Consider the following 13,786-nt stretch of genomic DNA (forward strand, 5'->3'; position numbering starts at 1 on the left):
GCTACTGAAGTTCGCAGATGACACAACAGTGATTGGTCTCATTCGAGACAATGACGAATCCGCATATAGACGAGAGGTCGAACGACTAGCCTTGTGGTGCAACCAAAACAATCTGCAACTGAACACACTCAAAACCGTAGAAATGGTGGTAGACTTTAGGAGAAACCCTTCCATACTTCCACCTCTCACAATACTAGACAACACAGTATCAACAGTAGAAACCTTCAAATTTCTAGGTTCTATCATATCGCAAGATCTAAAATGGACAGCTAACATCAAAAACATCATTAAAAAAGGACAACTCAGTAAGCTCAAACTGCCCAAGGAGCTGCTGATTCAGTTCTACAGAGGAATTATTGAGTCTGTCATTTGCACCTCTATAACTGTCTGGTTCGGTTCTGCAACCCAACAAGAAAGACACAGACTTCAGAGGATAATTAGAACTGCAGAAAAAATAATTGCTACCAACCTGCCTTCCATTGAGGACCTGTATACTGCACGAGGACCGTGAAAATATTTACAGACCCCTCGCATCCTGGACATAAACTGTTTCAACTACTACCCTCAAAACGACGCTATAGAGCATTGCACACCAGAACAACTAGACACAAGAACAGTTTTTTCCCGAAGGCCATCACTCTAAACAAATAATTCCATCAACACTGTCAAACTATTTACTGAATCTGCATTACTATTAATCTTCTCATAGTTCCCATCACCAATCTCTTTCCATTTATGACTGTATGACTATAACTTGTTGCTGGCAATCCTTATGATTTATATTGATATATTGACCATCAATTGTGTTGTAAATGTTGTACCTTGATGAACGTATCTTTTCTTTTATGTACACTGAGAGCATATGCACCAAGACAAATTCCTTGTATGTCCAATCACACTTGGCCAATAAAAATTCTATTCTATTCTATTCTATTCTATTCTATTCTATTCTATTCTATTCTATTCTATTCTATTCTATTCAATGGAATGACTTGCATCCAGAAGTTGTGGGTACTCCAATACCAGACTTTAAAAAAAGATTGGACAACCATTTGTCTGAAAGAATACAGGGTCTCCTGCTTGAGCAGATGATTGGACTAGATGACCTACAAGGTCCCTTCCAACTCTATTGTTCTGTTATATTGAATGTGCTTATCCCACAGCAGGACAAGTTTAAAAATGGTACTGTTGTGCATGTAAAAATGGATATGGTGCCAACTATACATCTACCTCCTGACTTTTTGACTCTACTCCATTTACACACCACACCACACCACATTCACATAGATGTCCCTTCTCTGTTTGAATTTAAATGTAGGCTTGGAAGAATTAATCATCCAAAGGATGCATACATGGACATATCTATTAGCCTCATTTTCCCAAACTTCAATGTCTTTCATTTTAAGAAAGTTGCCAATTTTGATAAGTTTTCAAAATCAAATTAAGCACAATTATGGCACTGACATGTGACATGACTGGTCCTTGCACTTACAACCATTACTATATCCCCCTGGCTACATGATCAAAATTCAAGTTTTTGGCAACTGTCATGTATTCATAATGGTTGCAGGGTCCTAGGATCATGTGATCACATTTATGAACTTTCCAGGCAGCTTCGGTTGAATAGTCAATAAGGGAGGTCAGATTTGTTTAATTAACAGATGATCACTTAATAGCTGTACTGATTTGCTTAACAACCATGACACAAATGGTCACAAAATCAAGCATGGCTCAGTTAACAATTGTTTTGCCTAGCAGAGAAAATTCTGGTCCAAACTGTGTTCTAGTCAAGCATTACCTGTACTGTGGACTTCTTGAGACTTTCTGAGTTTGGTTGTTTTCTTGCGGATATTTTATTACCCAAGTTAGGTAAGATTATTAGTAGATTACTATCGATGTTTTTATACCTTGCACATAGATCATTATTTTGTTTATTTTAAGAAAATGTTATTCAATGCCAAAGTTTGGCTATTGTGTTAATTCTGGGGCAAGCTGTAAATTCAAACCGTCACTATCAATTATGTTTGGGCAAAAACATTGGTGTGCCTTGTATTTGTGAGATGCCCTTGTGAGAGTAGCTTTGTTCCCATTTTCCAGTCCTAGTTCCAAAGTTAAGAATTTATCTTTGGGCCTAAAAGAAAGAAAAAATAAGCAGATACGAACCAAGATAGGAACCAAGTCTAGAATCCTGATGTGGAAATAGTATTCTACAAGATTTAGCTAATGCTTATTTAAATGCTGTGACATTATTTTTTGGTGGAATATTTATGAAGCCTTGCTGAATTTGAGAGATACAGTAATTGGATTTACTTTGTTTTAGAATATGACATTCTTTTATTGTGCATTTTAAAGTCATATCTTGAATAGCAATTGTTATTCAATATCTAAGCTGTTCCAAATTTTGCAATGCAATTAGCCAATTTTATTCAGTTTAAAAATACATGTGAAAATTATATACAAAAATGCATGATATGAGGGAGAATTACAGAAGTTATATATTAGAAAAAGAACCACAAAAATTGCTTGGGAAATTTACCTTAAAGCATATATTGAGGACTTTAAAGCAAAAGACTTTAATTTCAGTGAATTCAGTTGGACACTATAAAAAATGAGACATTGATAATTACTGAAGTTAGCATATCTATCCTTCCCAAATCAAGGATATTTAAAGTAATAACTATCATTTTGATATTTTATTAAAAGATTAAAATTAGGAATGTGTGAAGCTCATTAAAGAAATTTCATTGATAATTTTGTTTTCCTGCCTCCCCAGAAAGGATTATACAGAAAATCCATTGCCCAAAGCTAAATTCCATTTGAGCCTCCAACCTTTATGTTTTCAATTGTTTTTTTCAAATTCAGACTCACAGATATTTCAGTACAATCATTTTTTCACTAGGGTTATACTGATATAAACTTAAACTCATGATATAGTTTTATAAGAATTTGCAGACAGGAGCCCAGATTTATAAACTACTTTTTCTCCAATACTTTTTCTTTTCCCTAAACATTAGCACTTCAAACAAGAGATCAATTTCTAGGTGAAATATTTAAAAAGTATGAATGCTAATCCTGTAAATTTCCTTCTATCAGTTTTTCCCCTTTGCTATATTGTATCCCATATTTGTCAATCGACAAATATGGGATACAAGGTCGGCAGTTCAGCAGTTCTAATCTCTAGAGCCACGTAACGGGGTAAGCTCCCGTTACTTGTCCCAGCTTCTGCCAACCTAGCAGTTTGAAAGGATGTAAAAAAAGCAAGTAGAAAAATAGGGACCATCTTTGGTGGGAAGGTAACAGCGTTCCATGTGCCTTTGGTATTTAGTCATACCGGCCACATGACCATGGAGACGTCTTTAGACAGCACTGGCTTTTTGGCTATGCAACGGAGATGAACACTACCCCCTAGAGTTGGGAATGACTAGCACATATGTGCAAGGGGAACTTTTACCTTTGCCATCTTTAGAACTTTCCCGTGCATCTTTTTCAATAGACAATGATTTATTACTATTTCACATGGTTTGTTGCCATTTGGTAGGCTGTAAAATTATGGTTTTAGTTAGGTTTAGAAACTTCCAATCATTATATAAAAAAGAACAGGAAGAGAAGGACGGGGAGCATAGTTTTAAATTGAATTAATAGTACTTCCCGGTTTGAGATGTGTTTATGTGTTGACACATCATATCAAATGTGGTAGTAAATTATGTAAGTACATCTATAGTAGTAATTGATTTCAGTATTAGCTTTTTCTTTTTTAAAACATTCAGACTGGAAAAGTTTAATAATCAAAATGAAAATATATTTCATGATAACAAATTCTATTATTTCTGATATGAAACCAAAAATAACTTATCCCTTTATAAACTTGAGAGAAGCTTGAAAAGGCAGCTCAGCTGTCGATTATTTTCCACTAATTTATTATCACATTCTTCTTCTTTAACAAAGCAATATCCAGGGATTTCTGGATATTGACCTAAAGAGGACCATATGCCCATCTACGTATCTGGCTAAAACTAAGACTAATTTTCAACCATTCCTCTGCACATCTACTTTCTGTTTCACATGAGACCCAAGTATGGTGCTATGTTATGGTGCTAGTATATAGGCTGTAGTATTCCCTGATAGAAGTTATCTGGGCTACTTTGGCCAATCATTATTTCTCAGCTCTACATTAGAAAGTTTTTTTAAAAAAACCCATTATCTGTCAATGGACCAGCATCGTATAATAGGGTCCATAATTTTCAATGAAGAGGACTTCCTCCTGTAAAAAAAAATCATAAAAAAATTCTAATCGATTATTTGAGATTTTATATATATTTCAACCACACCTATAATCTTAATCATTTACTCTTGTTTGCCCAATATTCCCTGAGTAATTTGAGATATTTCTTCAAATTTGGGGAGACTATAATTGGCTTAAAATGAAAGGAGAAAAAATTTGTAGTCACTTTAACCAAAATGGACTAAGCAATGTAAATTATAACTGATATGGGTGTAGGATTATTTTTTTACATGCTTCCAAAAACATTTGATTCAAACTATCAACAAAGTAGGCTGATTTCTAATGACATCCTAGGGTCACTAAATATGTTAAATATCCCTGTTTGAGAGCAGTTTGACTAATACCTCTTTAGTACATTCTGAGTAAGAAACCATTTTCAAAGCTTCTGCAAGCCTTTGAAGTTGTTTCATTTTAGATCTGAAATTCTGAGGTTGGAGAGAGAAAGAAAGAATAAGAACATCCAGAGATGCTAGAACATAATTTATTTATTTATTTATTTATTTTTGTCACAACAGTATACACAAACAAATGTCATAGATAAAACAGCATATCTTGAAGAATATATATATATATATATATATATATATATATATATATATATATATATATATATATATATATATATATAATTTTATTTTATTTTATTTTATTTTATTTTTATTTTTCATATTTATATACCGCCCTATCTCCCTAGGGACTCAGGGCGGTTCACAGGCAATTAAAATACATATAAATACAGACTAAAACAACGATTAAAAAACTTATTCTATAGCCAAATTATTAAAAACAGTATAAATAATAAAAACCCATTAAAACCAGTAAATTTAAAGTCTAATCCAGTCCCGCGCAGATGAATAAGTGTGTTTTAAGCTCGCGACGAAAGGTTCGGAGGTCCGGAAGTTGACGAAGTCTTTTAAATATGAAAATAAATATGAAAAAATAAAAATAAAAATAAAATATATATAGGTCTTTGGTTGTTCGGGTTTTCTCCCGTGTAAAATTGGAAATGTCTTGGCAATGTTTCGACGAAGTCTCATTCGTCATCTTCAGGCTTCAGCTTCGTGCTTCTGGGAGCAATGTGTGATCGCAGCTGTTTCTTCCTTTTAACTGCTAGTGGGGGTTTGAACTGATTGGGTGGGAGCTTGGCTGTGCTCTGATTGGATGGAGGTTTTTTTGTGCTCTGATTGGCTGGGGGTGTGTCCTGTTTGGGTGGGGGCTTGGTTGTGCTCAATTTAGTCTGTGTTGCAGGGGGATTTGAGCTGGTGAGCTGCATAGCTGTTGTTTGGCTTTGTGGTGGTGCTACATCTTCATAGTGGGTATCAGTCTGCTGCATGTATGGATTGGAGGGTTACACGGATTGGATTTTACACGGGAAAAAACCCGAACAACCAAAGACCTACATACAAACACCCGTGAAAACCTCAGAAAACAAATATATATATATATATATATATATATATATATATATATACATATATATATATATATATATATATATGTAGATCTTTGGTTATTCGGGTTTTCTCCCGTGTAAAATTGGAAGTGTCTTGTCGACGTTTCGACGAAGTCTCATTCGTCATCTTCAGGCTTCAGCCGTGCTTCTGGGAGCAATGTGTGATCGCAGCTGTTTCTTCCTTTTAACTGCTAGTGGGGGTTTGAACTGATTGGGTGGGAGCTTGGCTGTGCTCTGATTGGATGGGGGTTTTTCTGTGCTCTGATTGGCTGGGGGTGTGTCCTGTGTTGGTGGGGGCTTGGTTGTGCTCAGTCTAGTCTGTGCTGCAGGGGGATTTGAGCTGGTGAGCTGCATAGCTGTTGTTTGGCTTTGTGGTCGTGCTACATCTTCATAGTGGCTGAAGCCTGAAGATGACGAATGAGACTTCGTCGAAACGTCGCCAAGACACTTCCAATTTTACACGGGAGAAAACCCGAACAACCAAAGACCTATATACAAACACCCGTGAAAACCTCAGAAAACATATATATATATATATATATATATAAAATTATGCATCAACTATATTAATTGGATATAATGAAGGGAACAATAGGACAGGAACGGTAGGCACATTTGTGCTCTTATGCACGCCCCTAGGACTTCTCTGCAAATAGAATAAATCTATCTTCCTAAATGCACACAACACACTTATTTGTCAGTAGACAGGATGGAATTTGGAGAGAAAAATGTATATATCAGGAAAAAAGAAGATACTTGTTTTCTTCACTCTTCCCCATTCTTTTTTTCCACATAAAGTGACCATAGATTTTTCTAAGAATATTCTCCATTGTCATGGAAAGACAGTCACTGTGGATATTGTGAGAATTGTGGTGCTGCAATCAGGCATAGCAATAAAGTAGATAAACTACTTTTAAGGGGGGAAAGCAAATTCTTGAAGAAATGAAGAAATAGATGGAGTATTTTTTTCTTCTCCTAGAATTCAGATATGATTAATTTGTATTCTCCCCACTGTAATTTCCTTTTCCACAAATAAGAAGGGTTCTGAATGTCCTTTTATACAGAGATGCTGGCTGAAGAATAACAGTACACAATTCAAGAGCCAATATGGTATAGTGCAGTGTTGGTGAACGTTTTTAGCACCAAGTGCCAAAATGGGAGCATACACATGTGCATGGCAAAAACTGGAACAACAGCCACCTGGTGCCTATGTACATGCTGGCCACCTGTTCTTCTGGTTTCTGGTGCGCATGCATGCACGAAAACCAACTGATTGGTGGGCATGCTCAGGGAAGAAACTGGAAGAGCAGCCACTTGGTACATAAGCATGCGCTAGGAAGATGATCTTTTCATGCATGCCAGATCAGGTGACTGGTGCGCATGCATGTGCTAGAAACTGAAAGGTCATCTTCCTGGTGCGTGCATGCTGCTTTTCCGGTTTCCAGCACTCCTGTGTGTATGAAGACCAGGTGGCCCATGTGCCGGAACCTAGAAGAGCAACGGATGACAGCTCTGCATGCCACTTCTGGCACAAATGCCATAGGTTCGCCATCACAGGTATAGTGGTTATAGTGTTGGCCTAAAGCAGAGACTCTATTTCCATTCTTTGAAATCTCCCTTCAGTGACTGTGTGACTTTGGACACATAACATTCTTAACTACCTTGTATGGCCCCTTGAGGTAATAGAAAAAAGATAAAATATCATTTAACCTAACAAAGTACTGCAAACATTTAAGTATTCCTAGATTAATAAATTTCAGATTGCATTCAAAATAATTCATTCCTAAGAGGTTTGTAAGGGGCGTGCATAAGAGCACCAGCGTGCCTACCGTTCCTGTCCTAATATTCCCTTTGATTGTATCCAATTTGTATGGTTATTTCATGCTTATACTTATATATACTGTTGTGTTTGACAAATAAACAAACAAACAAACAAACAAACAAACAAACAAATAAATAAAATAGCTTGTGTTAAATCACCTCAAAATATAATTCTGCTTCTTTATAGTGATATACCATTAGTAACTGTGAGTCCTTTTCTGATAGTGGCATAGTTGTATGTTTACTCAGTCAAATATGTTTAATATTATACCCTTATTCAATATCTGTATCTGATTGTAATTTTTTAAAAAATAAAAGGAGGTGAGAGAAGCTTAATAAGAGAACCAAACCATTGAAAAAAATGCTTTTGAAAACTATACAAATATCTTGGCAAAGGATAAATGGAAGCATTAAGAGTTTTGCATTTGAGGTTTACCAGTTTTGACAGCATAGTTCTAAGAAATTGAATCTTTGACTCGGTGTTTGCCATGATGGCCAAATGACATACATAAGATCAAAACCCATTTCACAGAAACAGTGCAAAACTGTGACTTCATGCTTCCTTCCACCATTCCATGTTTGGCATTAAGTGTCAATTTCAGGTGTGTTATGTCTGAATGCAAAACCATCTCAACACTGTATTCAAAGACCACCCAAGAGTGTTGAGATGGGAGAGAGAGAAAGCAGGGTTTATAGATTTTGTGGTATATTTGTAATGTCAAAAAGGTATGTGTTAGATGTAACATTTGAAGATATAAGTTATGATAGTGGTTAGAGCAAAAATTGTAGGTTTCACTGTTAGTTGAAAAAGTTGAAAAGTTAACTGTTGCTAATTTAACTTGAGATTCCTAAACTGACCATTTTGCCCAGCTTTGACAAGTATGACTGCATAAAAACCTGGATTACATAAGTCAAAACCGGAGATATATTGCCATACCTAAGAAAACTGGGCCGAAGAGAAGAAACAATTTGTTTACTTGAATGTGGAATTGGAAGTGCAGTGAGGCTTACAAACAGGAAATGTTTAAAGCAAACGTTCCACAATTTGGTGATTTCCTATGTGTTGAATTCCCACACATGGGTTATATGCATATACATCCATCTCCAGAATCCTCTACGGGCTAAGAATTCAATTGCCATTTCCTGCATAATGAAATGAACCATTTGACAGTGCCTTCTAACAGATAACTGAGAAGTTAGCATGGTATTATGGTAAGTGTGGAGAACAATAGACAAAATCTACCTGCTTTATAAGCCCCTTTATGTATTAGCCATAGGCAGCGGTAGGATTCAAATAATTTAACAACAGTTTCTCTGCCCTAATAACTTCTTCCAACAACCAGTTCACCAAAGTGCTCAGAAAGTTAACAACTGGTTCTCCTGAAGTGGTGTGAACTGGCTGAATCCCACCATGGGGCATAGGGGCTTATACAGCTAGTAAACAAACTAAATAAGTGGAGAATACATGTTGTGGTTGAAGATGCCATCTGAAGGCTTGAAATTATTGTTTGGATAAGAGGATTCCAAAGAGAAGAAGAGATCTTAGTCACAAAGCAATATGAATGCTGCATTGGAAGATGCTGCTAACCTTTGGTTGGGATAGTAGGAGAAATTTAGAGAAGTACAAGTAGAAGAAGTGGGTTAAATGTAAAACTCGGTGTAGTATACAACTTCTAGATCTTAATCTAGGGTATAAGTCATCATTGTTATCATTATCATCATTATTATGGCCCTTGATTCTTTTACTGATTGGCCAGTAGAATGGACTCACATAAGGTGACCAAAGATGATTGAAGTTGCTAGAAATTAGCTGCCAATCAGGTAACAAGCTACTTTTAGTTTCTGCTTAATAAAAATAGTTACTTTTACTGAGAAAATTCATAGTAACAGCACACACATGCAAATACGCTCTCTCTCTCTCTCTCTCTCTCACACACACACACACACACACACACTATTTATGAAGTTTATTGGATCCCTATATTCCAACAGCTTTTTTGAAAAGTTGAGGTAAGAAATGGGGCTACAATGAACCTGGGTCCCCCTGTGACCACACAAAGGTCTTCTATCCTCTGTTTTCATGTTTTGGGCATCCATGGCTGGAAGACTGTAAACATGTTGTCCTAGTATGTAATCCATGTGTTTCAATCAAAGAGATCAAAGTGAAGAACCTATGTAGAATTCAATTAATTTACCGTATTAAAGATATGAAAGAATCTATATAAAAGTCAATTAAATTATTGTATGTACCGTGTTTCTCTGAAAAAAGGACCTATCCCCAAAATAAGCCCTAGTGAAGGGGATGAGTATGGCCAGCATAGGAGGCAGTGAGCGTGCAGTTGAGTACCCGTGCAAGCAGCAGGCAGAACCAGAGGTGGGGGGAAGGCAAGCGATCTGGATGCACCCCGCAGGCTGTGGGAAAGTCAAACAGGGGTGGGCCAGAGCAGCAGCCGCATGTATGAGGCTTATCTTCACACGGTGACACTGGCAGTAAACAAAAGCAGAGGTGCAGGTAATCCGGACATTCTGCTTGGGCCGCAGGAAAGCTGAGTGCTGGTGGGCTGGAGCAGCAAGCACCCAAGGGTGGCTTGTCTTTATGTCTCTCAGCTTGCCTTCAGCTTGCACTATGTGTTGTGATCGCCTGCCTCCACTCCATGCCTTCCACCCTGCGCAGCCCCAGAGTGTGCCAACCAAGGGACTGATGGCTGCAGCTACTGTTAGATACCGTCGGTCCCCGCACACTTGCGGCTCTTGTGTGTGTGCTGGAGGTGGGACATCTAGCTGGCCTGATTACCCTGAAATCATGTTTACCTGAAGGCCTAGTACTTATTTTGAGGCCCAAAAGAAAATAAGACCGGGTCTTATTTTCGGAGAAACACATTAGATATGGAAGAGGCACTAGCTTTATACTGTAGTCACTTGCCAGATTATCATGTAAGGCACACTTGTGACCCACTTTTTGTGATTAGCAGGAAAGTCTGTATAAGATGTGAGTTACTCCCTGATGTTAGTGCAGTAAATATACTATAATAATAAGAAAGTGCTATTTACCAAATGTATATTTTTAGTAAGACTTTTAGCTACATTACGATAGCATTGTCATAACATCCACAGCAATGCATTAAACATTCAGAAACAGAGCAGAATCTTGCTCACACTGAACACCCTGTTGCCTGAGAGAGGTCCTGTCCAACAAGACTCTGTGAGACCCCAAACAAATACAGATCAATATGCAGAGGAATCATTTATATGTGACCAAGTTCACTACGAGTTCTCCAAATATATAATGCACAAGCAGAAACTTACACTTGCACCTGATAGTCAATCAGTAAAGCCAACTATCTCTTCATTCTATATCTTTATAGCTATTTCTTTTCAAATCCTGGCATTTCAATCTTAAATAAAAGTCAATGCAAATCAAAGAGATTTGCTTCCATATGCCTTTTCTTATTACTCAACAAGTGGCAGCTGATTTAATCTGGATTGGGAGCCTGAGCAATGTAAACCTATTTAGTATTAGAATTGAAGATTGCAGAAACAGGAAGGTTGCAGGTTAGATTTGAGGGTCAAAAATATCCCAGAAGACTATAGTGACAAACAATATACATAATATATATCCACCCAACTCAACTGGTGACTGCAGGCACTTTACAGGAATAAAAGCCCAAATACAAAATACAGCCCCACCCCACAGCAACAATATTTCTTTACTTTTTCCAGGAAACATGCATGGTTCTGGTTATGAAGTTACCATGAATGCATTGGTTAGTAGTAGTATTACTATGAAAGAATAGATTTCCAAACGCGGTAATAATGAAGTAAATTGCTGGAAAATCACCAGAATCTGCAATAAAATGTATTTACATTGATAGATTCTCTGTCTGTTTTTCTGTGGGTCTATTCGTTTCTTGGCTTTGAAAAACTTATTAAGCAGTTTACGGTGGGAGGGGGAACACACTGCTCCAGCAATCTGGTTCAGGAAACAAATAAACATATTCTGTTTGTGGGTGGCCAGCATATTAACACTGATTTTTTTTTTAAACATAAAGTAAAAGAGGTCTCCAGATACTATATAATAAGAGATGTTTACTTTAAGCCAGTTCCACCATGGGTCATTTTTCTGATTGTCAAGGCTGCTGTATTCTAATGCTGGTAGATTTCAGCCTGTTACTTCTATTTGGCACTTTGAAAAAGAAACAGGAACCAACCTGAATGCTGTGAGGTACTCCACATCTCCCATGGGGGGATCTAGGCCACCTGTCCAAGCAATATTTATATTATAACCTTCACCAGGGCCACTTCCAACCTAAGAGGAGGAGGGGGAAGGAGGGGGAAATGCCGGAGGGAAAATGGAGAGGAAAGGCAGAGAGTGAATCAAAATAAGAAAATGCACAAAAATGTCCTTTTGAAACCAACTTCAAACAGCATGTCAAATCAACCTGGCCCCACTTGACAAGGACTGTTCTGGGTTATGCACTTGTTCCACCCTGTCCCCACTCCCAGTGGGCCATTTGGTAATCTAATACAATTTAGAGCACCAATGTAGGATGAGAAAATTAGGGGTAATCATGCAATGCAATTACCTGAAAAGATACAAATAAAAAATGGGGTTGTAAAGAAATAAACCTAACCTCATTTGGGGCTCCGCTGCCAGGGAAGAAGTTGCCTTCATCATAGCGATGGAGGGAGACATACAGGATGCTGGGGTCAGAATAAAAAGCCTGCTGTGTACCGTTGCCATGGTGAACATCCTAAAGGGGAAAGAAAACAGATGACAAATGCAATCATGTCCAAGCCAATGTGGTGAGAGTTCTTTGCTTTCTCTTCTTCTCTTTCTCCTGTGTCTCAATCTTAGTCTTTCTCCCTCCTTCCTTCATTCTTTCCTTCCCTTTCTCTCTCCCCTTTCCACCCGCCCTTCACCGCTCTAAACTTCCTGAACTTTCAGGCAAATTACTCTTTAATACACTCATTTTTTAAACTGGCTTCTAAAAATCAGGAAACCACAGTGAGCATGCCCTTGAGACTCCAGATGAGCAGTCATTGAGAAATCCCAGTCCTTTTGTACAATTAGATATTATACACCGGCCCTTTGTACTCCTTGTCTCAGTGATGGAATCTAGCATCCTGTTTTATGGAGGAATTTTATGACTTATTAACTGCCAACAGTTCATAACCCCTCAGGCTTAATTAACTTGGTTTCACTGGCTTTTAAAAGGGGAGGATATGCAAAACTTGAAAATATAAACTAGTATTTTACAAAGGGATCTATAGAACTCAAGCCATCTTTGTTTTTTTGCAATTTTTGACAAATACTAAAAAGTTCATGCATTCACTGATTTTTCAAATTCTACTACTGAGGTCAAAGGGTTTGCAACCAGCTGAGTAAATTGGTTTCCTTGAAACATTCAGTTCAGTTAGCAGTCCCTCAGCAGCAAGACCCACATCAAAAGGGAATCCAGATGCAGAAAGGACTTTATACTTCATTTCATAAAATCTTGACGTGCAGTTGATGTGTAAGAATATGATCTCATTAGTTTCAAGCAAACCGAGCTTCCAAAGGCCACAAATGCCATTCATTTTGTATGATATGAGCTGGCAGGACACTTGATGAACGACTAAATTTACTAATATTCTGACCAAGAATTAATTATACCTAACCTTTTGTGTGCCTTACATACAGCTATTATATGTGTACTAAATAATTTCAGTAATATTTTTTTTAGCATTTTTAAATAGTAAGGCTTATCATGTTTCCTTAAATTAATTTTCATTGGAAAAGTGTGGGACTCCCTTAAGGGAAGTATAGAAAAGAAATGTTTTTAAGCATAATAATTTTGGAAATGAGGCCACTAGAAACTATATGCTACCTGATTTGAGGGAAATCTGGGAAACAACATTGCCAACAAAATATCAAAGTCTGCCACTTCCAACTTGAAAGACTCGAAGTAAATTTACCATGAAGTAGAGGGCATAAAACTACTTGCATCAATATTAATATTGCAATTAAATAAATCTGCATAAGCAGCTCTCCTCCTCAAATTATTGAGACTATCACTATCTCCAAAATGCTTAGCATGTTTCTTCTATGTTTCCCTTCTCATCCCGCATACATTGCATACATAGCCCACAAGTTCTGGCAGAAGTGTTGTTGGTACAAGCTCCTTCAAGAATAGAGTACATGCTGCAAAACTTTGAGGAATAGTACTCTCTACAACCTTAGTCATCATTTA

At 37.2% G+C, this 13,786-nt stretch overlaps 1 protein-coding gene across 1 annotated transcript in view; it reads right to left on the reverse strand.

Annotated features, from left to right (window-relative positions):
• The window catches only part of LOC131197194 (histone deacetylase 5-like), a 105,653-nt gene extending 93,139 nt beyond the window's left edge, over window positions 1-12,514 (reverse strand). Inside the window, exons 1-2 of the mRNA XM_058180938.1 lie at window positions 12,188-12,514; window positions 11,765-11,862 (exon numbers count right to left, since the gene is read on the reverse strand). Coding sequence (XP_058036921.1) covers window positions 11,765-11,796 — 32 coding nt within the window. The 5' untranslated portion in view covers window positions 11,797-11,862; window positions 12,188-12,514. The remainder of the gene's footprint in view (window positions 1-11,764; window positions 11,863-12,187) is intronic.
• Window positions 12,515-13,786: the final 1,272 nt, after the last annotated feature.

The sequence above is a fragment of the Ahaetulla prasina genome, chromosome 4 (genome assembly GCF_028640845.1).
Source record: "Ahaetulla prasina isolate Xishuangbanna chromosome 4, ASM2864084v1, whole genome shotgun sequence".
In the NCBI taxonomy this organism is placed as follows: Eukaryota; Metazoa; Chordata; class Lepidosauria; order Squamata; family Colubridae; genus Ahaetulla; species Ahaetulla prasina.